Raw genomic sequence first — 26292 nt, forward strand, 5'->3', positions numbered from 1 at the left:
GAAAGTATGGTACTGTGTCACAGTCTAACTCAATTAAAGAGCTAAAACTGTACTATAGTGAAAGTATAAGTACCGAATCCCAATCTAACTCAATTAAAAGAGCTGAAACTGTACTATAGTGAAAGTATGGTACTGTATCCTAATCTAACTCAATTAAAGAGCTGAAACTGTACTATAGTGAAAGTATGGTACTGTATCCCAATCTAACTCAATTAAAGAGCTGAAGCTGTACTATAGTGAAAGTATGGTACTGTATCACAGTCTAACTCAATTAAAGAGCTGAAACTGTACTATAGTGAAAGTATGGTACTGTATCCTAATCTAACTCAATTAAAGAGCTGAAGCTGTACTATAGTGAAAGTATGGTACTGTATCCCAATCTAACTCAATTAAAGAGCTGAAGCTGTACTATAGTGAAAGTATGGTACTGTATCCCAATCTAACTCAATTAAAGAGCTGAAACTGTACTATAGTGAAAGTATGGTACTGTATCCCAATCTAACTCAATTAAAGAGCTGAAACTGTACTATAGTGAAAGTATGGTACTGTATCCCAATCTAACTCAATTAAAGAGCTGAAGCTGTACTATAGTGAAAGTATGGTACTGTATCCCAATTTAACTCAATTAAAGAGCTGAAACTGTACTATAGTGAAAGTATGGTACTGTATCACAGTCTAACTCAATTAAAAGAGCTGAAACTGTACTATACTGAAAGTATGGTACTGTATCCCAATCTAACTCAATTAAAAGAGCTGAAACTGTACTATAGTGAAAGTATGGTACTGTGTCACAGTCTAACTCAATTAAAGAGCTGAAACTGTACTATAGTGAAAGTATAAGTACCGAATCCCAATCTAACTCAATTAAAAGAGCTGAAACTGTACTATAGTGAAAGTATGGTACTGTATCCTAATCTAACTCAATTAAAGAGCTGAAACTGTACTATAGTGAAAGTATGGTACTGTATCCCAATCTAACTCAATTGAAGAGCTGAAACTGTACTATAGTGAAAGTATGGTACTGTATCCTAATCTAACTCAATTGAAGAGCTGAAACTGTACTATAGTGAAAGTATGGTACTGTATCCTAATCTAACTCAATTAAAGAGCTGAATCTGTACTATAGTGAAAGTATGGTACTGTATCCCAATCTAACTCAATTAAAGAGCAGAAACTGTACTATAGTGAAAGTATGGTACTGTATCACAGTCTAACTCAATTGAAGAGCTGGAACTGTACTATAGTGAAAAATAGCCCTTATATGCATTAGGTGTAAAAAGTGTCAGGAACTTTTAAACCTTGTCTGAACTTTAAACCCTAGTAGCACTCCTCCATATTCATACAGATCACCACCACCACTTCACTGCGTCCTGTCCTTGACATTCACTCGTACCAGAGGAGGTTAATATTAGAACTGGGAGACAGAACTGTGTGTCTCCGGGAAGAAAACGCACCTCCTGTCTTCCCTCTCTTTGGTTTGCTCCTTACCATTCCCTTGTGCAAGGGCAGACAGGCACGTGGACACACACACGCCCGCACGTGTGCATACATGCCCAACCACAGGGGCAAACACACTCCTTCACGGCACCGCGGAGAGTGAAGAGTGAAGAGTGCACTCCACATCACACTGCTGGGACTTACATACAGGTGTTGAGGTCTGTCGACTGTTTGAACACACACTTTAGCACACAGGTACCTGCCACAAGCCTCAGCAGCGGCCGGCCAGTCTGATAGTCACCGCCGTCGTCGTCCTCCTCCTCCTCCTCCTCTTCCTCCTCAGCTGGAAAAAGTCTGTTTCCATGACAACAGGAGAATTAAGGGCGCGGGAGCAGCATCCCAAAATGAAGCGCTGGTTTGGCGTCTGGCCACTTTAATTTACAGCATTGTGCGCCGGACAGTGCCCAGCCTGACCAAAAGGGCCGAACACATCCGAACGAAATTCACTGAGGCACGAAACATTTTGGGATACTGAGGACAGTCCCATTAGCATTCGGACCAGCCCTGGGCCTAATCCGCTTTTCTCAGAGGGGGTGACGAATGGCGTGTTTGAACACCATCCGTCACACTGGGTGATTTACCAGCAACTTCCAAATAATATTAAATACACATGCACTATATTAAATACACAATTTGGACAAAAGTATTGGGACACTTGCTCAGTCACTGTTTCTTCTGAAGTCAAGGGTATTCAAAAAAGAGTCTCTCCTGTATTTGTTGGAGTGACCATCTCTACTGTCCAGGGAAGAAGCCTTTCTACTAGATTTTAGAGGAGCATGCCTACTAGGATTTGATTGCATCCAGCGACAAGAGCGTTAGTGAGGTCAGGCTGTTGGAGGATCACCTACCTCCTTTTCAACTCATCCCAATTCAAGTATCCAATTCAAGTACTGGATGGAGCACCACCATCCATCATTCCAGAGAACACAGTTCTTCCACTGCTTCACAGCTCAATGCTGGGGGGCTTTATACCCCTCTACTAGCCCACGCCTGGTATTAGGCAGCATGGTGCCAATAGGTTCATGACGTTTATCTGCTCCAGAGAGTCCTATTCTATTGGAAGTGCTTCTCTACAGGGACTAAACTAAGCTGTGTATCTGTTTCAGCAATGGGGGCAACTAAGAGTAGATGAATGCATTCATTCGAATGGGTGTCCACATACATTTACACATATAGTGTATGTTAGAAGTACATGAGTGTTGGGGGTAAAGCAAGGATCATCAAACCAATCCCTAGACAGCAAAATTTGTTGGGCTCTCTGGGAATCTGGCCTTTGATGGCTATGGCATCACCAGGGTTTGAAATCCTGGCCTCCTACTGACAGCTCCAACACTTAGACAGTTGCGCCACCCTGGAGCCCAAACTATTCTTGAAACTCTTTCCCACAGGATGTGAATTTCAGACAAAACAGCGTCAGTTTTTTCGTAAAGTATGACGGATTAGACACAGAATTAGACGAGGACACTGGAGTGACACCAAAATATGAAAGCTTGGTATCATACTTTTATTCTTAAACAATCCCTAAATGTCATTCTGCTTCGTAATATCAATGCATATTTATTTTGTACATCTCATAGATATAATGCATAATATGATAGTGTTTCATTAAGGTGAAAACATCTGCAAACATGAAAAATAAACAGTTCTGGAGTTTTTTTTTTTGTTTGTTTGTTATTTTTTTTACACAGCAAAAAAACAAACAAAAGGAAACCCACGTTTTTTTTTACAGCCACCATCTGCTTTTTCAGAAACTTCTCTCTTCTCAAGCACCCCCAACCCGTCACCAACCACCACCCCCACCCCCCTTTCAAAAAATGGACCTGTCCGCTCCACAGATTAAGAAGAAACAGCATTCCTGATTCATGCGTTTGAGTCTTTTGCTAGTTTTGCACGTTTTCCTGCGTCGTTCCTTCTCGGTAGACTCGACAGACAGCGCTCGTTGCTGCCCTTAGTGGAAGACTGGTGAATAGCATGATTTCTGTTTTCTACGTATGTTAGTTTACATTTACTGCAATGCAGCTCATGTGTGTCCCCCACCATTGGACCAAACACCCACCTACCCACCCTGCCCATACCTCCAGCCTGGAAGCCCCCTGACAGCAGGGGCCACGCTAATGGCCAGTCTTTGTGCTTTGGGCTGGACAGGGCTAGCGGTGTGCTAATAACACGATAACCTCAGACTCGGGCTTCCTGAGTTGGAGAACGCTTGGGAAAGGAGGTATACAGTAGTTATCTTATTTCGCCGTCTGCTGAGGCCTAAGCCGGGCCTATAAGCCAGCTTCTGAGCTAGCTCAGAAAGTGCTCATCCGAATTAGGAGAGGGAAACTCAAGCGTCTGGGACGGCTGCCAGGGAATATTTGGACTGAAAATCCCAAAATTCAGTTTCCAGCTATTTACAGATTCTCGCGGCTCGTCCGACACGCTACACACTGCCGCGTTCCAGGAGAAGCAGACCAGCGGCAGACGATGGAATACACACTCATGAGGACACACTCACACATACACACACACTCACAATCTGTACTCAGTCCAGACCCGTGATGGAGATGGCTGTGAGGAAAGCAGGCGTAGTAACTGTTTGCAAAAATGACTAAATAACCCAATAACACATGAGCACTCCACCTTAAAGGGATACATCACCGTCCTTAAACCTGATCTCTGTCTGCTGCGGGTGTAGCTCAAATTAGCGTTAGCATGGAAAGACCAGAAAACCTGAGGCCTCAGAACTTTACAAAACTTACAGTGGAAGTTAATGGGCAGATGCCATTGGGTTGTATGTTATTTTATTAAATATTTAATTAATTTATTTAACAATTATATATTATGATATTGCATTATTATACATCATTTAGTATAGTGTATTATATCATACATTATAATTATTTGTATAAAATTGTATAAAATTTCACATACTACATTTTACATTGACTTGTGCACATCATCTCCACATCTTAAATGTGTTAATAAATATTAAAATATTTAAATTACGTGGAAAATGTGATGTTTTTTTGTTATTAGTATATATATATATATATATATATATATATATATATATATATATATATAACACAATATATATTACATTATATCATGAAATATTGTTGTTATATATAGTTGTTAATATATTTGTTTACTATAAATAATAAATGCATATATTGATTTATTTACTTTATTAGTACTCAACACAATTGTATTCAAATCTGTGGTAATCAATCAATTGTATGCTACAGATGTGGCAGATAGAGAGCAAGTTGAAAAACGTAGTGAACCCAAGCCCCCCCACAAGCAACGTCCAGCCTCCAGACCACGCCCCCCCAGCTAACAGTCCCACCTATGTAATCTCAGCAATGCAGTTATAATACAGTCATTAAAAGCCGACACTACAGTAGATATACATACATTCACTCTGACCAACACTCCAGTGTCAAGAGTGCAAAAGTGCATTCACCTTTATGCAAATTACAAATCATAATCATAACAATCATAACAGTAATAACATCAGCTCGGCCTGGACACAACAGAAAGAGAACAGTTATGGTGAGTGGAGAAGAAAAGGTCAGTAAGGAAATCTTCTCGCTTTCCTCGTTTCTAGAAACACACCAAAGCACAGGGAGGTGCAGGAGCGCATTCAGGAGTGAGTTAAAGCTCTGTCGCTGCTGCGGCTGTCACTGCCGCAGCCGCCGCCACTGCCGCTGCCGCTGCTGCCACTGCCGCTGTGGCTGTTGTTGTTTTTATCACAGCATCAATTCAAAACAATGTTATTATGAATAATTACTACTGTTGTGATCAACCTACGGCCCACTGCTGTTCACCTGTATAGTTTAGTATTTTTTGTAAAGTTTTTTGTAAAGTTTTTTGTAACTTTTTTTTTTATATAGTTTTTTTATCATTTTCTTCCATTTTTTGCATAAAATATGAGTTCGAGTCCTGATTGAGAAGACATGTTCTTGCACTGATCCTCTCTGAGTTCCTCTGAACCTTTTCACACAGTCGTCTTGGTTAAGCGTGCAGTTCTGGGTTTCTGTGATTTCCGTGGTAAGAGGTGTTAGGGCCTGGGCGAGGTGTGTGTGTGTGTGTGTGTGTATGTGTGTGTATGTGTGTGTCTGTGTGTATGTGTTCTGGCCCTGCTATGTGGAGTTCTGGTTGACCGCTTTGCCTCCGTTCATGGTGGGAGTTCCTGAGCTTTTCCTGGAGCGTTGCTTCTCTACGATCTCGTGCAGCGAAGGCTCCCGGTACATGCAGACTGGCGAGAGAACACAGCGAGACAAAAACGAAACCGTCAGGACCTGAAATCATCTGGAGCTGGAAGTTGTTCTTTATGTTGTGCTAGAATCTCATGATTCATGATTACATTCATATTTTATAGTGTATTATGTTGTATATTTTAATTATTTTTGTATATGTAAAACTGTATAAAATTTTACATATAGATATTACATTTCCTTTATTGTTTCAAATGCGTTGATAAATATTTGACTTATGAGAAAAATGTGATTTTTGCAAAACCAAACAGTTATTAGTTCAAAGTTATTAGTATATATATTATTACAGTATATTAATATTACAAAGCTCCAAAATGACTTGAACTAGTATCTTTTTACATTCATATTTCATAGTGTATTATGTTATATATTATAGTACAAGATTGTCTAAAATTGTACATACTGGATTGTACATTTCCTTTTTTTTAAATACATTAATAAATATTTGAATTATAAGAAGAATTCTTATAATTTTATGATTTTTGCAAAACCAACAGTTAAAAGTTATGAATATATATAATATTACACAATATTAATATTACAATGCTCCAATGACTTGAACTAGTATATTTTTAACATTCATATTTCATAGTGTATTGTACAAAATATTATATATATATGATATAATACACAATATATGTGTATATACATATATAGAGTGTATTATATCATACATATATTACACATGATACACTATAATGTAAACTTTCACATACTAGATATTATGTTTACTTTGTTCAAATGTGTTAATAAAATAGTAAAATATTTGAATTAAGAAAAAAAACGATTGGTTATTGGTATATATAAAATTGAACTATATTAATATTACAATGCTCCAAAATGACTTGAACTAGTATCTTTTTCTATCTCTATCTACATTCATATTCCATTGTGTATTGTATCATACATTATATATATATAGTATATATATATATTTATTATATTGAAATGTGTTAATACATATAAATATATTTGAATGATGAAAAACAGTCTTATTCAAAAGTTTGGGCACCCCTGGTACAAAAGGATAATCACCTAATTAAAAACAGACATCAAAGTTTTTAAAGATACTTCAAACTACTGATCACAATTCACAGGAATTTTATAAAACAAAATATGAAAAATATGAAATATGAAATTTAACATTTTGATAGAACTATAAAATTAGCCTTTTAAAGTGAAATTTTGCAGTTATTTTTTATTGAAATTTTATTGGTTATCATTGATATAGTCTTTTGCAAAAGTTTGCACAATGCACAATAATCTCGACTCATCAATTGGTAATGAATACATTATATACCAATCAAATGAAGCCAATCAACTGAAGTGCAGTGAATATAGTTGGAATTTAAAAAATCCACATTTGGATTTATTACACAATATATGATTACCTTATTTAATTTAAAATTATTTTATTTTTATAATTTGTCATTGTGATTTAAAATAGATGATCAGCTTATATAATTATAATGTATATAAGCTAATCATCTATTGTGTAATAAAGCAAAACGTGGAATTTTTAAAATCCAACTAAATTCACTGTACTTCAGTTTGATTGGCTGCTTGACCAGTTGAGCAATGAGTAATTCAGGTTCCTACGGTTCAGAATGGCCCTACCTTCGATGGGTCTGGGTAGAAAGTGTGAGGAGGGCTTGGTTTTCTTCACCCGGTTGCCCTTCATGACCTGGCCTTCTTTGGTGAGGCCCAAAAACCAGGCCCGGCCCGACTCCTGCTGCCGGTACATGGTGGACGAGTAGATAACGTAATAGTTCTCAAACACAGACTCCTTGAATTTACACTCCGGAGTGAACATCTCCTGTGGAGCACAGAAAACTGAATTAGTCCCCGTGAAGCTTTTCTGGGTGAGGGTGGACTGGATGGAGAGAGAGAGGACGAAAAGCCCTGAGGGAATTCCCAGCTGGACGATGGCACAGTGTGTGTGTGTGTGTGTGTGTGTGTGTGTGTGTGTGTGTGTGTGTGCTCAGTAATCAGCGTGGGTTAGACAGAGGCAGCGGGAGTCGGTGTGTGTTATCTTAGAGTGGTGGCACCCTGTCAGGCAGCAGACACTCCATTGCCAGCTGGGTCGGGGGGGTGAGGGTGTATTCTGTCCTGCAGAGTCGGCCTGGAGGACGCCAGCCAAGGCTAAGGAACTTGGGCTCTCAGTTTAACCACAAAGTCACACACACACACACATTTGGATCATTTATACTCTACTGAAGTTAAATATTTAGAATATTTTTAAAATGCTGTAGTATTTTTATCCAAGTTATATTTATATTAACTCATATTAACCAGCCCATATCCTATATTTTCTTCTATAAAAATGAGCTCTGTTCTGATTGGCTGTCCTGTATTGGGTCTCACTCAACTGTGGTAGACTTAATAGATGGAGATATGTAAATGAGGTGTTTCTTGTGACATTAGAGAAACAGCAAATTCAGTACAGCTTAGTTTCCACAGAGAGAGAGAGAGAGAGAGAGAGAGATATGAGAAACTGCTAATTATAGTGTTAATACAGTGTTAGTATTCTATATATAAAATTATACTATTCAGAGTATTTTTATTGGTCCATTTACACATAATTATTTACACAGTGTACAGAGCAGCTACAGGGTTTAAACAATGGAGAAAACTAAAAACGTGATATATAAATATACTGTATATATACTGTATATATACTGTATATATACTGAGCCCGATTTGTCGATAAGACATCGCGGTTGTTTTTAACAGGGCGTGGCCACAAGGTCATTTGTCGAGGTCGTGACCTAAAAATTTAGGCCACAAGATAATAAAGTGAAGTTTCTAGAGACTGTGAAATAATACCTATAATCTACAGTTTATTAAAAACTAGAAATAAACACAAAATACTGCAGACGTAATGATGCTGGTGCAGAAAACAAATGATAAATATTTAATTTATTACTGATTTTGATTAATTTCGTAAATACATATTTATTATAATGTCATGTAACATGAACGTACATTCATTTACAGTATACAAAGTATGGTATATGGAGGTGAGCAGTCAAACCCCCTGCGGCCAAAATCCACAGTTTCTTCCAAATTCGAGAGCATTAAACAGGACTTTGTCACCCATCTGCTGCAGAAACAGCCTCTAATGCTCAGGGAATGCCTTAAGCTACAGTCAGGATTTGACTGCATTCAGCCACAAGAGCCTCAGCGAGATCAGGTACTGATGTTCAACGATTAGTTCTACTGCTCCAGCTCATCCCAAAGCATTGGGGGGAGCTCCATCACTGCTTTTCTATGGAGATGTGAACAGCTTTGTCACTAGCAAGAAGGGGTGTCCATAAACTTTTGGACAGCTGTTTGCATCAGTGGCATTTAGTGAGAGCTCTGCTGATGTGTTCTGAATGTCAATGTTTTCATAATCAGTGTAAAACCATCCTGACTGACCTCCAGACTGCTGTTTTCTAAGCGGACACATTTAGGGAATGGCATTTCACAAAGGCGGGAGAGAATGTGAAATTAGGAGAAGCAAAAAAACAACAGAACCAATCTGCCTTGTTTGCCTAGTAATGGATGTGCGATGAATTCCATTTAGTTGGTGCGGCCTCGGAGGCACGGTTCGGGATTGTGTAAAGCCGAGGACAAATTAGAACGGCTTTAATTCAAATTCCTTGGCGATCTGAAGGAGAGACAAAGGACCTGCTTGTGAAACGAGGCATGGGGGGTCTTACTATTGCATGCATAAGCAAGCCTTACGAGGGGGATGAATACGTTGAGGAGCCCACTGAGCCCTTTTGCACTCATCAGTGAGGAAAGAAAGGCATTTCCATGCAAAAACTAGTGAAAGTGAAAGAGGTGCGCAGGTGTGCCCAGACAACATCTCCAAAAGTAGCCAATTTAATGGCAAAAAACCCTCTACCTACACTACGTGTCCAAATATTTATGGACATCTTTTTTTTTTTAAAATAAATGCATTCATTCAGACTGATGTGCAAATGCACATCTCTGGAGCAGATAATAAACATCATGACCCTATTGGCACCATGCTGCCTCTAATGCCAGGCATGGGCTAGTAGGGGGTGGATGTATAAAGAAGCATTGAGCTGTGGAGCAGCGGAACTGACTGTGTTCTCTGGAATGATGGATGATGGTGGAGCTCCATCCAGTACTTTTGGGAGGAGTTGGGGAGTTGAGGGAGAATGAGGTAGGGTGGTGGTGATCATCATCTAACATCCTGACCTCACTAACGCTCTTGTTGCTGAATGCAATCAAATCCAAACCACAATGCTCCTCCACTCTAAATCTAGTAGAAAGCCTTCTTCCCTGGACAGTAGAGACAGTCACTCCAACAAAAGCAGGATAGACTCTTCCTAATACCCTTGATTTCGGAAGAAATAATGAGTGAGCATTTGAGTGTCCCAATACTTTTGTCAATATAGCGTAGTTAAGATCTATGTCGTTTTACTGGTAGTCCTTCCAATCTCAGATATCAACAATGATTTGTATTATTGGTAATATATCAAATCTACCAGCCTAGTCATGTATTATCGTTTGAGCTCAACTCAACAGACAAGTTATGAGGTTTTTATGACGTCACGTTTATGACGTTGGCTTCAGCCTGGGCTGCTTTCTGAGCCGGGCAGCCAGTCAGAACAGAGCTCATTTAAAGGCACAATGTCCAAAAATGGCTTGTTTAATTCGAAGGGATGAGCAGAGGTGAGAAATGGCCGGGTTTCGGTTATGATTTTTTAATTGTTACGGTTATGACTGCTAATAGTAACAAACGTCTAAAGGTCTACGCACTAAAGGTGGAACATGGATCCTTTAAGGGGGCCGATACAGGAGCTGACAGAAAGGAGGCGTTGAATTAGTGCTGGCGAGAATGTGGAATTTGACCAATCCTCTGAGAGACAGAGGCAGAGACAGAGCATAGGCCGACCTACTGGCTACACAGGACACCGCAACGGAGATGAACCGGTGTGAATCCAAGCCGGACAGCTGTGTTTAAGCTCAACGGATCTTTTATTCCCCTGATCCCTCTGACAGGTCATTATTATTCAGAAGGTAGAGGCAGGTTGGGCTCGGCAGCCGCCGCTCGTGTCTAGACAGCTGCCTCAGTCACATTGCAAGTCTGGAAAGGACACAGGGCCAACTCTGAAGGCTGAGCATGGCCTGAAAGACTACACATGAGCAGACAACGAGGTGTGACAGTACAGCGACTGTCCGGATGTGCTATACAGTAGATGAACACTATATGTCCAAATGTTTGTGGACACCACTTCTAATAATATATATATATATATACTTTAGACTTTAAGGACATGTGGTCCTGTAGGCCGGTAGATCTGATTATTACCAATAATAAAAATCACTGTTGATATCTGAGATTGGAAGGACTACCAGTAAAACTACATAAATCTTAAATACACTATATTGACAAAAGTATTGGGACACCTGCTTACTCATTATTTCTTCTGAAATCAAGGGTATTAGAAAGAGTCTATCCTGCTTTTGTTGGAGTAACCCTAATATTGGGAGGGTCCCCCCTCCTCGTGCCACTAAAACAGCTCTGATCCATCAAGCCATGGACTCCACAAGACCCTGGAAGCTGTCCCGTGGTATCTGGCTCCTAGACGTTATAGCAGATCTTTACAGTCATGTAATCAAGTTGTGAGGTGGGGCCCTGTTCTTCCTGGGGCTACTTTTGGTCAATACTGACCACTGCATACCAATATCACCCATTTTTCTTTCCTTTAACAGATTAATTTCAGGAACTGACCACTTTGTATGTATAACCCCCTCCCCCCTTTTGACAGGTGCCATTGTAGGGAGATATAATTATATAATATAATATAATGGCTGATATGTTAAGGGTGGTTGAAAAGCTTTTATCTGCCCTATTAAAACACCTCCACCCCATATAACCATCAAGAACATGAATGAAACTACGGGTGGGGGACCTTATCAAGCACAGGCCGAAGGTTCTACATGCCTGACTCGGCTAATAGGTTTGGTGAATTTGCCTGAGACGGGCGTGCAATTAAACAACGCCTGAAAAAAGAATTAGTCAGCCATTCTGCTTCAGGCCAGTTTTACTGCGTCTGTTCGTACTACCCCTGGTAGCCGGCCGGTGCGTTTGTGTGCGAGCCGTGCTGCAATTAGCTTTTAGTAGCCTTAAGATAATTAATCCTACTCTGCAAATAATGGAGCTGCTGAAATGTGGATCTAGGCTTGCCGTAGGAGTGGGTATGTGTGTGTGTGTGTGTGTGTAGGGGGGGGTATAATGGGTGCAGCAGCCTATGCAACTACAACTGGATTCCCCCTCTATCCCTCAGTGGTTTTTACTGCAGCACAACTGTGCAGAGGAGCTGCAACAAGCCCATCATGATAAAAGCAGAGCACCGCTGGAGCACTGTCGTTTATACAGCTGAGGTCGGACATTTACATACACTCGTCATGTCCCAGCAATACTGAACAGTCAGGCGTGTCTCTGAACTGTTCTTTTCTAGGGAAGAATATATAAAACAGACAAAAATGGTGGTAAAAAGAGATAAAGGTAAAGGTTTCTAAAATAAAAACCCTCCATAGCATCTTTATTTTTTGGAGTGCAGGGCCAAAAATATGCGTACATTCACTCAGATTATTAATTTAGTACCTAAATGTCAAGGCCGAGGCCGGTGGTCCAGCGGGCTAAGGCGCCGTCACTGTAATCAAAGGATCGCTGGTTCGTATCCCGTTCACGCCGTTAACCACCGGCAGCCGGAGCCTCGAGAGAGCGCAATTGGCCTTGCTTTCTCTAGGGTAGATGGCGCTATACCCCCACATCACTGGTGTCTGCTAGCCGGGTGTCTGGTAGAGTGGTGATGTCGCATTGGCTGCAGTTCGAGAAAGAGGTGTGGCTGGCTGTGCACTTGTCAGAGGGGCGTGTGGGGCTCACCCTTACTAGTGTCAGGGGTGTTGCATGTGATGGGGGGGGGGGGTGGAGTCAGAGAAAACTTCCTGTGAGTGATCATGATTGACTACAGCTGGTAGCTTCTTGATGCACTGTAATATATATATATATATATATATATATATATATATAGTGTACAAGCATGTCCTTTAGGGGTGTGGTCCCAATTTCTACTTGCCGCCTGCAGGGGGAGCCCAGGAGCGAGACATACCTCACCAAATCTCGCATACTGCTACTTTAAATGCCCGGGATGTTTGCAATCAGAACTGTATGACAGGTAAAAACTGAATAACTACATAACAGAACCGCGGCTGGTGTCTCATTATACACTAAATGGACAAAAGTATTGGGACACCTGCCTGTTCATTGTTTCTTTTGAAATCAAGGATATTTAAAAAAAAGGGTTGATCCTGCCTTTGTTGGAGTAGCTGTCTCTACTGTCCAGAGAAAAAGACTTTTCACTAGATTTTGGAGGAGAATTGCTGTGAGGATTTGATTGCATTGGATGATGGTCACCACCCCACCTCATCATGCCCAACTCATTCCCAAAGTCTATTCGATGGAGCTCCACCATCATTCCAGAGAACACAGTTCTACTGCTCCACCATGGTGCCAAAAGGTTCATGTAACCCTCGGCTAGCAAAGACAAGAGCGGGGTATAGAGTGAGAGGGAGTGAGAGGGAGTGTGCAGGCGTGGGAGTTGGAGTGCTTCTTAGCGTGAGCATGCTTTCCTGCACATGTGAAAGCGTGTGCAAATGAGGGAGAACAGATCTCGCCCAGTCACGCCGCACGGCTGCGTGTTCGGCTGAGGACGGGATGTATGTTGGAACGCTGCGCTTGTGCTTAGTTAAAGATAGATGCGTTTAAACTACAGAGAGAGTTGTGGTTACCGCTGCGCTGCGAAGTAGGTCAGAGCGAACGTGTCATAAATAATAGAGGAAAACTCCAGAGCCTGGAAACCCCACGCAATCCAGCAGTTTGACACTGCAGACCAGCAGATCGCACCAAGCACCGGCAAATTCTAGGCCTAACAGCTACAAATAGCATAGCATTCAAAATACACAGGACCCCCAGCTAAACACACGGTCAGGTGGGTGGACTCGCGTGGACATTATGCACACGCTTACGTCACTTAATCATTTTAATTCTTCACAATCTTCAGCTCCTGTTTCCTTTCTATGAGTTTATTGATGCAAAGTCAAGCTAATTAAGGCAAAATGCCTGGAAGTTTGACATTTAGCTCACAAACAGAGCAACACTGCTCTCAGCCATTTCCATTTTAGCTCTGAATCTGTGCCGCTCTGCATGGGACGAATGCCTAAAGGGTGGAACTTGATCTGTTTCGAGGCTTAAAGGAAAGACAATTAGGGAAAATTCATCGTCCAAACCCTTCTTTTTGAGGTCTCTCTTGTGTCTAAATAAATTTTGCAAAAATATTTTACAAAAATGCTTCTTTATGGAACCAAAAATGGCTCTTCTATGGTATATCTCATATATTATGGAGTAATATTTTGGAGTGCAGGGTCACGAATATGCTTAGATTATTAAATCAATGCTGCTGAAAGTGCCCAAATGTCTTATAATCTGGCCAAGGCCAAGGTCTCTTAACTTCCTGTGAGTGATCATGATTGACTACAGCTGGTAGCTTCTCGATGCCCACATAAAGTAAAAGCATTCGCCATCATTCATTGGATTAACCAACACACAGTACAATAGGAAAGCCCAAGAAGCTCAGTGCAGACTTGAGCAAGACACTCATCGGCGGTGTCGGAAACTGCACCATATAGTAGTGCAGTACTTTGGAGTGCTGAATTTCCAGTGCACTGCAACAATCCCACAATGCACCATAATTTATATATATTATATATAATATAATATGGGCGGGCTAAATCGCTATAGGCTGAGATTATATGTAAATGTGCTGGTTTTGTGATGCTGGACATCACTGACTATCTATCTATATATATATATATATATATATATATATATATAGACTTTAGACTTTAAGGACATGTGGTCCTGTAGGCCAGTAGATCTGATTATTACTAATAATAAAAATCACTGTTGATATCTGAGATTGGAAGGACTACCAGTAAAACTACATAGATCTTAAATACACTATATTGACAAAAGTATTGGGACACTTAAACGCTCACTCATTATTTCTTCTGAAATCAAGGGTATTAGAAAGAGTCTATCCTGCTTTTGCTGGAGTAACCCTAATATTGGGAGGGTCCCCCCTCCTCGTGCCACCAAAACAGCTCTGATCCATCAAGCCATGGACTCCACAAGACCCCTGAAGCTGTCCCGTGGTATCTGGCTCCTAGACGTTAGAGCAGATCCTTACAGTCATGTAAGTTGTGAGGTGGGGCCCGAAACACTAAAACACTCAAGTCAAAACAGAGCTGTTTTTCAAGCAAGGTTTGCATTAATTGGACTGTTCGGACCCTATGTTACGCTTACACTGTACATGAAGGCCCTTTGAAGTTACGGCTCATTATATGTTCATTACTGTTAATTGTGCTGAAGAACTTGAACACTATGGACTGTCTGAGAATCCCTGAGGACTGGTTTTAGGACCAGTGCTAAAGATCTACTTCTGGAGCTTCTGCCTTTATCTATTTATACTGTTATGGTTGTCATGCTGTCATCATTGCACCAGAAAAACACCTACACTGAATATTATTGAGCAGGAAGGCAAAGCAAGTTTATTTGGACTCTGGGATATAAATAAATCGCTCTTGCCAAGTCTGATCAGCGCTTTACCAGTGAGGAACCCCGAACAGCCTTCTAGGCCTAATGATTTCTGGGAAACCATGTTTGAAACGCTTGACAGCGCTGGAGTCAACAAGTGTTGACAGTAATTTGACTCGTAAGGACTAAAGGGTCTTGAAACATCAAATGGAAACTGAAAACGACCGACGTCCAATCACAATTCTTTTCTCCTTGGTATCTTGCAGCTATGCTCTATAGCCAAACCAGCTCCACCATTGGTTAGGCCTTCAGTAGCTGGACTGACTGACTAACCACCAACACAATTAGGAATTGTGGGACCAATTTGGTGTGGTTAAACGTCACTCTAGACCCAAGGACATAATAATGGGTTCTTAGCACATGTCCATCTTATTCTTTGTTGCTATGGCGATTACTCTTCGTCTGCCGCCCTGAAGTGGTCACTCTCCTTCTTCGTCTGTTTGACTGCCAACTAAATGGTAATACAGGTAACCCTTTATTGTGGGATGACCATCACCCCCCCCCATGTTGACACTCCAAGTACCCTCACCTTCATCCCCCATCCCCTATCTCCTCTTCTTCATCATCCTTTCCCCTCCCATAGTTCCACATGTATATAAGGCCCTCCCAAAATATCCCTAATGGGACTAGACTGACCGAGTCAACACTAAAGATCCAGTCTTCTGTCATGGGTAAAGGCAATGAAATGTTGAAGCCTGGGAGAACCCTTAGTAGGTGTAGTACTTTAAGAGTAATCGTACAAGTATAAGCTACTAAACCCTCAAAGAACCCTTGAAGAATCTTAGAAGAACACTTTTTAAGAGTAGGACTTCAACGGTAAAGGCAATTAGCCCTCAAACCACTGAAGAACCCTTGAAGAACCCTTGAAGAACCCTTGAGGAATCGTTTGTAAGTATAGTACTTCAAGGGCAAAGACAATGAGCCCTTGAACTCTTGAAGAAACCTTGGATACTCTTTAAAAGAACACTTTTTAAGAGTAGTACTTCAAGGGTAAAGGCAATAACAGGCCCATGAACCCCTGAAGAACCATTGAAGAACCCTCTATACATCCTCTAATTCTTTCTTCAGGTAACACAATATTGCTAATTAGGCCAACAATGCAGGCACTGTTTTGGTATTAGCAGAAACTGGTGAGAAGGCTAACAGTCTCTGGGGACAGAGCTGCACTATAGAGGATAAACGCTCAGAAACAGCTCTCTGATTTCTCAGCTCTGTAACATGAACACAGCCTGTCTGAATCAGAGTGGCGGAGGTCATTAAAACAGAGCATCGCCAGCATCACAGCTTCAATGGACAGGACCCTTTCAGTGTTGGCACCTGGAGTGTGTTCTGACACATCTTTTGGAAGCACAGCAGAAGAATCCGCAGCCGGTGGGATCAAAGTTTTTTCCCTTTTCCAAGGCGAAGGGAAGGCTTGCATCATTAGAGCTGGATGAGGAACAGGCAAAGCACCTCAAAGCTCCTGGAGCAAAAAAGCTCCGAACCTCCTCCCTGCGTGTCTCCAGAGAGACTGAGATAATGAGCAGGATCAGAGTGGGGAAACTTCCCTGAGTAATTGCCCCCCTGGAGGGCTACAGCAGCATCTCTGCATTGGCGGTTTCTAACTCATTTCTACACACAAAAAGCCAGCCTGCAGCTTTGACAGGGAAAATCGCTGGAACTATCTTTCGTGACAGCGCGATAGCTGTACGACGGCAACATCGCGGAGCTGTGAAAGCCTCGCGGATGAGAGAAGGATTTAGCACAGTGTTGACCAGAATCTAGCCCTTTAAACTAGAGTCTACACAGTCAGGTGTTAAAGGGCTCATGTTCTTTTTTTTAGGGATTTTCCTAGGAGATCCACTTACACTAAATTGACAAAAGTGTTGGGACACCTGCTCATTCGTTGTTTCTGCTAGATTGTGGGGACTGAGGATTTGATTGCATTCACAAACAAGACAATCATATTTACCATCAGCGTTGGGCACAGATGAAATTCGGCCTCTGCCTTTAACCCATCCATGCAGTGAACACATAGTTCACAGTGCAGTGGTGGCTCAGCGGTTAGAGCTCCGAGCTACCCTGATGGCAGGGTTGTGGGTTCGATACCCGGGCTTGGCAAGCTGCCACTGTTGGGCCCTGGAGCAAGGTCCTTCACCTGGGTGCTGGAGTTGACTGCCCCCTGCTCTGGGTATGTGTGTGCTCACATATTCACTAGTGTGTGTGTGTGTGTTTACTACCACAGATTATATGTGCACCTTTACCGAAACCCACAACCCCAGCGTTTTACCAGTGAGGAACCCCGTACAGCCTTCTAGGCCTAATGATTTCTGGGAAACCATGTTTGAAACGCTTGACAGCGCTGGAGTCAACAAGTGTTGACAGTAATTTGACTCGTAAGGACTAAAGGGTCTTGAAACATCAAATGGAAACTGAAAACGACCGACGTCCAATCACAATTCTTTTCTCCTTGGTATCTTGCAGCTACGCTCTACAGCCAAGCCAGCTCCACCATTGGTTAGGCCTTCAGGAGCTGGACTGACTGACTAACCACCAACACAATTAGGAATTGTGGGACCAATTTGGTGTGGTTAAACGTCACTCTAGACCCAAGGACATAATAATGGCTTCTTAGCACATGTCCATCTTACTCCTTGTCGCTATGGCAATTACAGTTCGTCTGCCGGCCTAAAGTGGTCACTCTCCTTCTTCGTCTGTTTGACTGCCAACTATATGGTAACCCCGTTATCAATAGCCCGGTGCTCTAACCGCTGAGCCACCACTGCCCCCCAACAACAGGATTAGTGAAGTCGGGATGTTGGATGATCACCACCCCACTTCATCCCTAACTCATCCCAAAAGAATAATAGATGGTACCATTACCTGCCACTGAGCACCACACATGTGTGGAGACTGAGTATCGATTCCAGGTCAGCACCACACCAATAGGAATCCCTGGTTAGGACTCCTAAAACGCTGGTATCACTTTACTTGGATGGTCCATTATGGATGTGTAGTAGATGCTTACCTGACATTCGACTGCATATGTATTTAATACAACTGAACTCACTGAAGCTGACTGTCTATTAAAGTAGCCCTAACCCTAACCCTAACTCTAACCCTTAAAGGGTAAGGATAGGGTTGCATTCAGAATCAGAATCAGATTCATTGGCCAAGTATGTTCCAGTATGCTCTCTTTAGTATTAACAATATACCGCTACTCTACTTTTAATTTACAGACAATACACAATAAACAGAGAACAACAGTATACACAGTATACATAGACTATACGAGGAAAGGGTTACATTCAATAGACAGTCATTTACATTCAGCTTAGAGTTTAATTGCATTTAATAAACATATTTTTAAGAGTGTAGGGTGCACTTTTGAAATGTATAAAGCTATAAAAGGTTCACTGAGCTCCTTATTTTCAAAATGTGAAGATGCAAGATACATAATGTTTCCTAGGACTCTACACCCCAACCAAAAATCCTTAATTTTTACAGTATATAATTTTTTACATAATGTATGTATGTCTTATAATGAAATATCTTGATGACTGGACCAACAGAAATGCTCCAAAATGTATTAACTTATATCATAAATTATTTTTAAATAGACTTCTATTGAAAATAGAGTTTTTGTATTCTGTAAAGAGGCCGTTTAGTGATGTGAGGTTTTTGCAGGTCAATAGCAGTATAATTATGAGAGTGAGGAAGGAAAGGCTGGACTTTTAGTGAGTAAAATGATGCAAAAGCTGTATTTCTGCATTAAGTTTGTTCGGAAGAGATAATGATGTTATTAAACATGTGCCAGTTCACTTTTATACATCATGGGTTTCCACATTAACGTGGCCCTCGTCAGGTCCGTTTCTCCTAGCCCCATTCCCCAGGACATAAATTGAATTAGATGTGGTAGTGCTGAGGGGAGACGAAAACCACCCATGTGAGAAAGTGGGCTGCCAAAATAACCTCTAAAGAGAAGCTGAATAAAAACCAACGTCCTTCTGAATCTGTGTTATCAGTGCGTGAGCGTAGTGGACTCTGGAGGAGCTAGCGGAGTTAGCGGGACTACGGAGATGATAACCAGCGCTAAGTGAAGATTATGAGACTAATATTTCTTCAGCTTGTTCTGTAAGTAGCTCAGTTGGTTTCTGTCAAAAGACTAAGACTAAGCTAAGAGACTAAGAGCTGCAGCTGAAACTGATTCAATACTGTGTAAGATGTGTAGTACGTGGCTCCGCCCCCTCCATCCGTTTACTGTTCATTCCCATCCGCATGCAAGAACTCCCCCTATCACATTGGGGGAGACTTTCTTATCATAAAAAAAAAAAAAAAACTGGTGGTGGTGATGATGGGCTTTGACCTCAGGACCTGCTGAGTCTCTTGACAAGCAGGCAGTTAGACAGTCGCTCCACTCTGGAGCTGTGAAGCCGTTTACAGGAAAGGTAAATGTACTCAAAACTGGGATTTTATTTAGTGTAATTTTGCAGCTCGAGACCGGCCCTACGGTCTAACTGCTGCTCATCAAGTCTGAGGAGATCATCAGTTCAAATCCTAGGAAGGCCCTCGCACTCCATTGACTGTTTGAGTGAAATAGCAGCAAAAGGAGTAACTCCACCCTCAACCTCTCAGTGCATTTGAACAATGCATGTTATGGGGGTCTTAATATGCATGCGGAGGTGGGGCTTGGTATATTGGAGCCAATCAGATGCTTTTTGCTTTGGATGTCACCACGATGTCCAATGGAAGCATCAACATTTGTAAAGCATATGTCCACAGTTATTTAACAGAAAGAAAAATACTGCTGGAGTTGGCAGCGCTTCATTTTTAACCTCTAGGGGGCGCACTAGCCAGGTTTAGAAGAAGAAACCCATCCTTTTTCCCAATTTTCCTTTTTTATTTCATTTTGCTGCTGCCAATTGACCCACCCATTTGTAGCTCCCCCTAGCACTAGCGGTGCTCCCGACACTAGGAAATTAGGGGCTTAACACACGTATCCTCCAATACCAACTCCGGGCAGCCGACACACTCAGGGGAAAGCGCCGGGGGCCCAGCTCCACCGCACCAGCTAACAGACGCCTGTGCCAGCCAACTGTGCCAGTTTAAAAGTGCTAGAGAGGGGAGAGAGCGCCATCTAGCCACCTGGAGAAAGCATGTCCAATTGTGCTCTCTCTGACTCCGGCTGCTGATGGCCAACAAAAGTGCCTATTGCTGGACAAATCGCTTCAAGGTACGCAATCAACCTTGCAGTGCTCTCTGTTTACACCCATAATGCAAGTTTCTCACTAACAGCAGTGAATGGATGGTGAGAGTATTATACTGCATGTATAGGATGTGTGTAAACTGAAGGATTACCAGGCCTTTTCAGGCCTTTGAGGTGCACGCTAAGAGGCTGCATATCTGAGCACTTGCTATTTCAGAAAAGCAAAGTTAAGTGGCTCGTCATTAATATGAAGTGCTTCTGCAACGCTGCCAGACTCGGAACGAGCGGAAAACTGAAGCCCAAGCTTGAAACCACCTTTAGTGAGGCGTGCTGGAAATAACCCCCTGAACCCACTAATTAAATGCCCCCCCCCCTTCTTAGACCACTCCTGTCGGTCCGTCTTGAGAGTTTCTCGGAGTACGAGCGGTTAGAGGCTCCACCCGCATGATTCAGCCATCAGCATTGTTAGTAAATATTGAATGAACTGGCAGTAATGTTTGTGATCCCCTCTGATTTTGCTGCTGTTTTAGCATATTAATTTCCCACGGCGCGTGTCTGGAGAGAGCTGCTCCATATGGCAAAGGAGGGTTTTTTTCCCTTCCATTTAATTAAAACCTTCTTTTAGCTCTTTCAAAGACACGTTTCAAACGGGACTCCCTTCCTCTTACTCCAGTGATCATTTATACAAGCCTTCCGTGATGGTTCGGCAGCGGCCAGCCCTTTCAGTTCAGCAGCATCTCCTCGTAGAAACGGCCTGTATTCAGTGTATAACCTAAATGGACAAAAGTATTGGGACACCTGCTCATTCATTGTTTCTTCTGAAGTCAAGAGTATTTAAAAAAAGAGTTTATCCTGCTTTCTTGGTGTAACTGTCTCTCCTGTGCAGAGAGGAAGACTTTCTACTAGATTTTGGAGAAACATTGCTGTGAGGATTTGGTTGATTTGAGCATTAGGAGTGATCACCTCACCACTCCACCTCATCCTCAACTCCCCATCTCATCCCAGAAGTTAATGGATGTAACACCACAGTTCCTCCATCACTACATAGCTCAAAGCTGCTGGAGGGAGGGGGGGCTTTATAGCCCACTATAGCCCACGCCTTGCATTAGGCAGCATGGTGCCAATAGGTTCATGTTTATCTGCTCCAGAAAGTCCTATTCTATTGGCAGTACTTCTCTACAGGGACTAGACAAGCTATGTATATGTGTGTGTGTGTGTGCATTTGCACATCAGTATATCAGTCATTTACAGAAACACTCATGGAAACGTTGCGTTACGGGGTTGTAAACAAGCAGAATGCTTGTTTACAACCCCGTAACGCAACGTTTCCATGAGTGTTTCTGTAAATGACTGATATACTGATGTGCAAATGCACACATAAGCTTAATATTAGGACCTCAGGAGAATATGTAGAATATGGGCCGGCCTTTCAGTGCCAGCCTTGCTCGTGCTTGCTTGTGTAGCTCAGTTTCACCATATTGATCATTACGGAAGCGTAGCTGATTGCGACTTCATTAGCTTCCATTGATGGATAGGACTTTCCTGCATTCCGAGACACAGTTTACTCCCCGAATTGATCAGAGTGTTAAATCCACGGCGGCCGAGCCGCTCGGCATCGGCTACGGGAAATGAAATTACTCTCCTCCTCACAGATAGTCTTTAACAGGATTAAGAGTTGTGTGACCGGCCATTATATAAGTTGTCAGCGGTAGTAGCTCACTGCGACACGCTCCTACCAACGTGTTTCTGCTGCCGACTGAGCGGCAGGAGTGCATATGCCTGTCACCCACCATAACTCAGCTGAAGCCCACAGGGGGGGAGGCAGGCTGTAAGGCTGTTAACCCGTGACTTACCCTGCCTGCACTGTTTGATGGAGCTGAATGCGAGGACGTGTTGGAATATTGAATTAAATGGTTAACGATTAGCTTCCTCTGCGGGCAAAGGCACAGTTTCGCTCTGGAAGCGTTTATGCTAATGTGACCTGGGATATGCCAAATGGGGAAGCTATGAATGCACAATGCGAACCTGTTCAGGGAGGCTAGTGGGGATATTTAAGAGGCATGCACCATGATAGCGAATACAAGATGCTATAAATCTACATGCTTATGAAGATTAATAAATTATTCACACACTTTGACTCTCTCTCTCTCTCTTTGTCTCTCTCGCTTTCTCTCACACGTATGCATCTTATTTATGTGAGAGCCTCTATATCCTGATCATTTGTTCCATATATATATATATATATATATATATGAATCTATACATAATAGCAATATATATTCCATGTTGTCTCTATGATTTTGTGAAAGCTACAATTGTAAAAATCTCTCTCTCTCTATCTATCTATCTATCTATCTATACATATATATATATATATATATATATATATATATATATATATACTATACTATACGGACAAAAGTATTGGGACACCTGCTTCTGAAAACAAATCTGCTTTTGTTGAAGTCTTCTACTAGATTTTGAAGGAGCACTGCTCTGAGGAATATGCAAGAGCATTGGTGAGGTCAGGATGCTGGATGATCACCACCACCACTACCTCATCCCCATCTTCCCAACTCATCCCAAGGCAAGGATTGGATGGAGCACCAGCTATCATTCCAGAGAACACAGTTCCTCCACTGCTCCACAGCTCTACTAGCCCATGGCTGGCCTTGGAAGTACTTCTCTACAGGGCCTAGACCAGCTGTATGTATGTGTGTGTGCATTTGCACATCTATGCCAGCAATGGGTGCAGCTTAAAGTAGCTAAACACATTCATTACAAGGGGTGTCCACAAACATTTGGACACATAGTGAATATAGATTATGAAGACAGTGTTTGTATGAGTGTATGTGTGTGTGTAATGTAGATAAAGAGGGAAGCGCTGCTTACCGAGCTGTAGAGGAAGCCTTCTCCGTTCATGCCGATGTAGAATCCAGCTTTTACTCCCTGGATAGCCACCACCCTTAGTCCGACCGGGATGAGGTTAAAAAGGGCTAGAAACACACAGAGCAGGTGTAGCATTACATATTTCCACAGCCTTTCGCACTGCTGCAATCCCAGTCCCACACAGTAAAACAGGACACAATGGTACGCAACACTCCCAGTACCACGGTCAGGAATCTCACACTGCATCCTGTTCCCTCTTGAGATGAATTCATAAGTTGTGAGCTGAGAGATGTATTCATCCAAAATATAGGCTGGGCAGCAAAGGCAGCGTGAGCTGTGGTAAGCTATTGCTGGATCAGATACGACACCATGGAGGAGTGCCAACCTGGGCTTGTCCACCAAGCTGATTCAATCTCATGCGATCGAAATCAATGGGAGCTGGACGGGGGTGTAAATTGGCCTCAAAGGAATATTCCAGCATTTTCGGACTAATCTGCATCTGCTGCAGCTGTCTCGTACCTTATTGATCACTATGGGCAATAAATCTAGAACTGAACGACTGAAAGTAAACAGATTTTTGTGAAATGAAGCTATCAGGCAGCAGCTAGGTGAGTATTATCCATATTCCAGTGAACCTGAATGCTATCTGTGTGAACAGGAAACATTTAATCAGCCATGTCACTGGCTTCCTGTAGCTGCTGCCCGCATCAGATTCATTCAGAACCCCGACTCTGGCCTACAAAGCCAAGACTGGACCAGCCAGCCCCTCCACCAGTACTTGATGGCGATGGTCCAAAGCTGATCTGCACCAAGAGCCCTTCCAGCTTCAAGTACGGCTCGGCTCGACCCGCCATCCTTTAAGATCTACGGAAGACGAGCGTCCAGACTTTTTTCTGTCCTGCACCGAAGTGGTGGAACGAGCTTCCCCTGGGTGTCCGAACAGCAGAGTCCAACGCTCGCTGTCTTCAAACCCAGACTGAAGACCGACCTCTTTTGAGAGTACTCAGGCGAAGAGAAGAGTACTATGGTCTCCATATTGACTTGTGTTTAGTAGAGTCTAAGATTAGAGGATCTCTGAGTGAAGCACTTCTGTTTTGTAAGTCGCTCTGGAGAAGAGCGTCTGCTAAATGCCTTAAACGTAAAAGTGGTTGGTGTGGGGCATAACAGCTAACGCCACTACCTGCCAGGGAACTACACGACCACGTGCGTGACTGGGGTTCGATTCCCAGTCTGGGTGACTATGCTGTGCTACACCAATAAGAGTCATTGGGCCTCCTAACTCCTAACACTACATTGGCCCACATCTGTAATACGAGTGACGCTCTGGAAAGTCGCTCTGGATAAGAGTGTCAGCTTAATCAAGAAAATTCAACAAATATTATGATCAGTCTAGTGATGTTTTTCCATCATCCGTCAATGAAATAGCGAGTCTGATCTGCATATAGCTATAGGTGTGTTGGTATCACTGTACTTGGAGGGTCTATTGTAGATGTGTAGTAGATGCTCGTCTGACATGCAACTAATATTCAACTCTAATATTCAACTGAATATGTATTAAACACAACTGAACTCATGAATGTATTGTATGAATGGTTGTCTGTATATAAATATATATATATATATATATATATATATATATATATATATATATATATATACAGACACGCACTATTCCATCTGTATATTTTTTGCTTCTTATATTTCTATATCTCTATATTTTCATATTTTTAGATTTTATTTTTTAACTTAAATGTAACTTATTTTATTTTATTTTTTTTGCACTTTTGCACTTTATTTCATTAAGTTAAGGTTTAGTTTAAATTTAGATCTTTATTGAATAGCTTTGATGTGAGCAGACTGTCAAAAAGAGCATTTCACTGCAAGTTATACTGTGTATTACTATGTATGTGACAAATAAAATTTGATTTGATTTGATTTTTGATTTGATTGAATGTAACCTTGCATTTAACCCTAACCCTGCCCTTATACAGTACAGGGTTAGGTGTAGAGTTACTTCAACAGACAGTCATTTCCATTCAGCTTAGAGTTCAGCTGCATTTAATACATATTCAGTTGAATGTTAGCTTAATGTCACACATCTATAATGGACCATCCATGTAAAAAAATCACCGGTGGTTTTAGCCAAATACCTCAATGCCAATCCACACGTCCCAAAATTACATTTATGGCCTTCAGCTGACGCTCTTATCCAAGGTCACACTTACCACACATGGTGTAGTAGCTCAGTGGCAGGTAATGGTGCCACACCAACCAACCACGCATAATGATCTCACATAAATCAAACAGTCTACAGGAGATACATTACCCCCCCCCCCCACACACACACAATCCTCTTGAAATTGCACCAGTAAAAGATCTGCCAGTACCATCTCTGTACACTTTTAAAAATAAAGATGCTTCGAATGGTTCTTTAAGCAATGCTATAGAAGAACCATTTTTGGTTCCATCAAGAACCAACATGTTTGCCATTGAGATCCCAGTTTGGTTCTGCCAATTAATCCACCTGTTTGTAGCTCCCCAAGGCACTAGCAATGCCCCCGACACTATAGGAGGGTAAGGCCTGAACACGTCTCCTTCCTACATGCAATGCCAGATACCACCACCAGGCAGCTGACGTGCTCAGAGGGGGGGAAAAAACACCAGGCCCCCAGCTAACAGATGCTTGCGACCGGTCAATTATGCTCTCTCCGACTCCGGCTGCTGATGGCAAAGCAGCATGGCTAGGCGACTCCTATGTAGTGTCTCATTAAACCGCTAGA

General features: G+C 42.0%; 1 protein-coding gene across 1 annotated transcript in view; it reads right to left on the reverse strand.

Moving 5' to 3' along the window:
* Positions 1–4593: 4593 nt before the first annotated feature.
* Positions 4594–26292, reverse strand: part of fgf12a (fibroblast growth factor 12a) — a 32526-nt gene continuing 10827 nt past the window's right edge. Inside the window, 3 exon segments of the mRNA XM_072669039.1 lie at positions 4594–5740; positions 7377–7575; positions 23516–23619. Of these exon segments, the coding sequence (XP_072525140.1) occupies positions 5625–5740; positions 7377–7575; positions 23516–23619 (419 nt within the window). The 3' untranslated portion in view covers positions 4594–5624.

The sequence above is a fragment of the Salminus brasiliensis genome, chromosome 23 (assembly GCF_030463535.1).
Source record: "Salminus brasiliensis chromosome 23, fSalBra1.hap2, whole genome shotgun sequence".
NCBI lineage: Eukaryota > Metazoa > Chordata > Actinopteri > Characiformes > Bryconidae > Salminus > Salminus brasiliensis.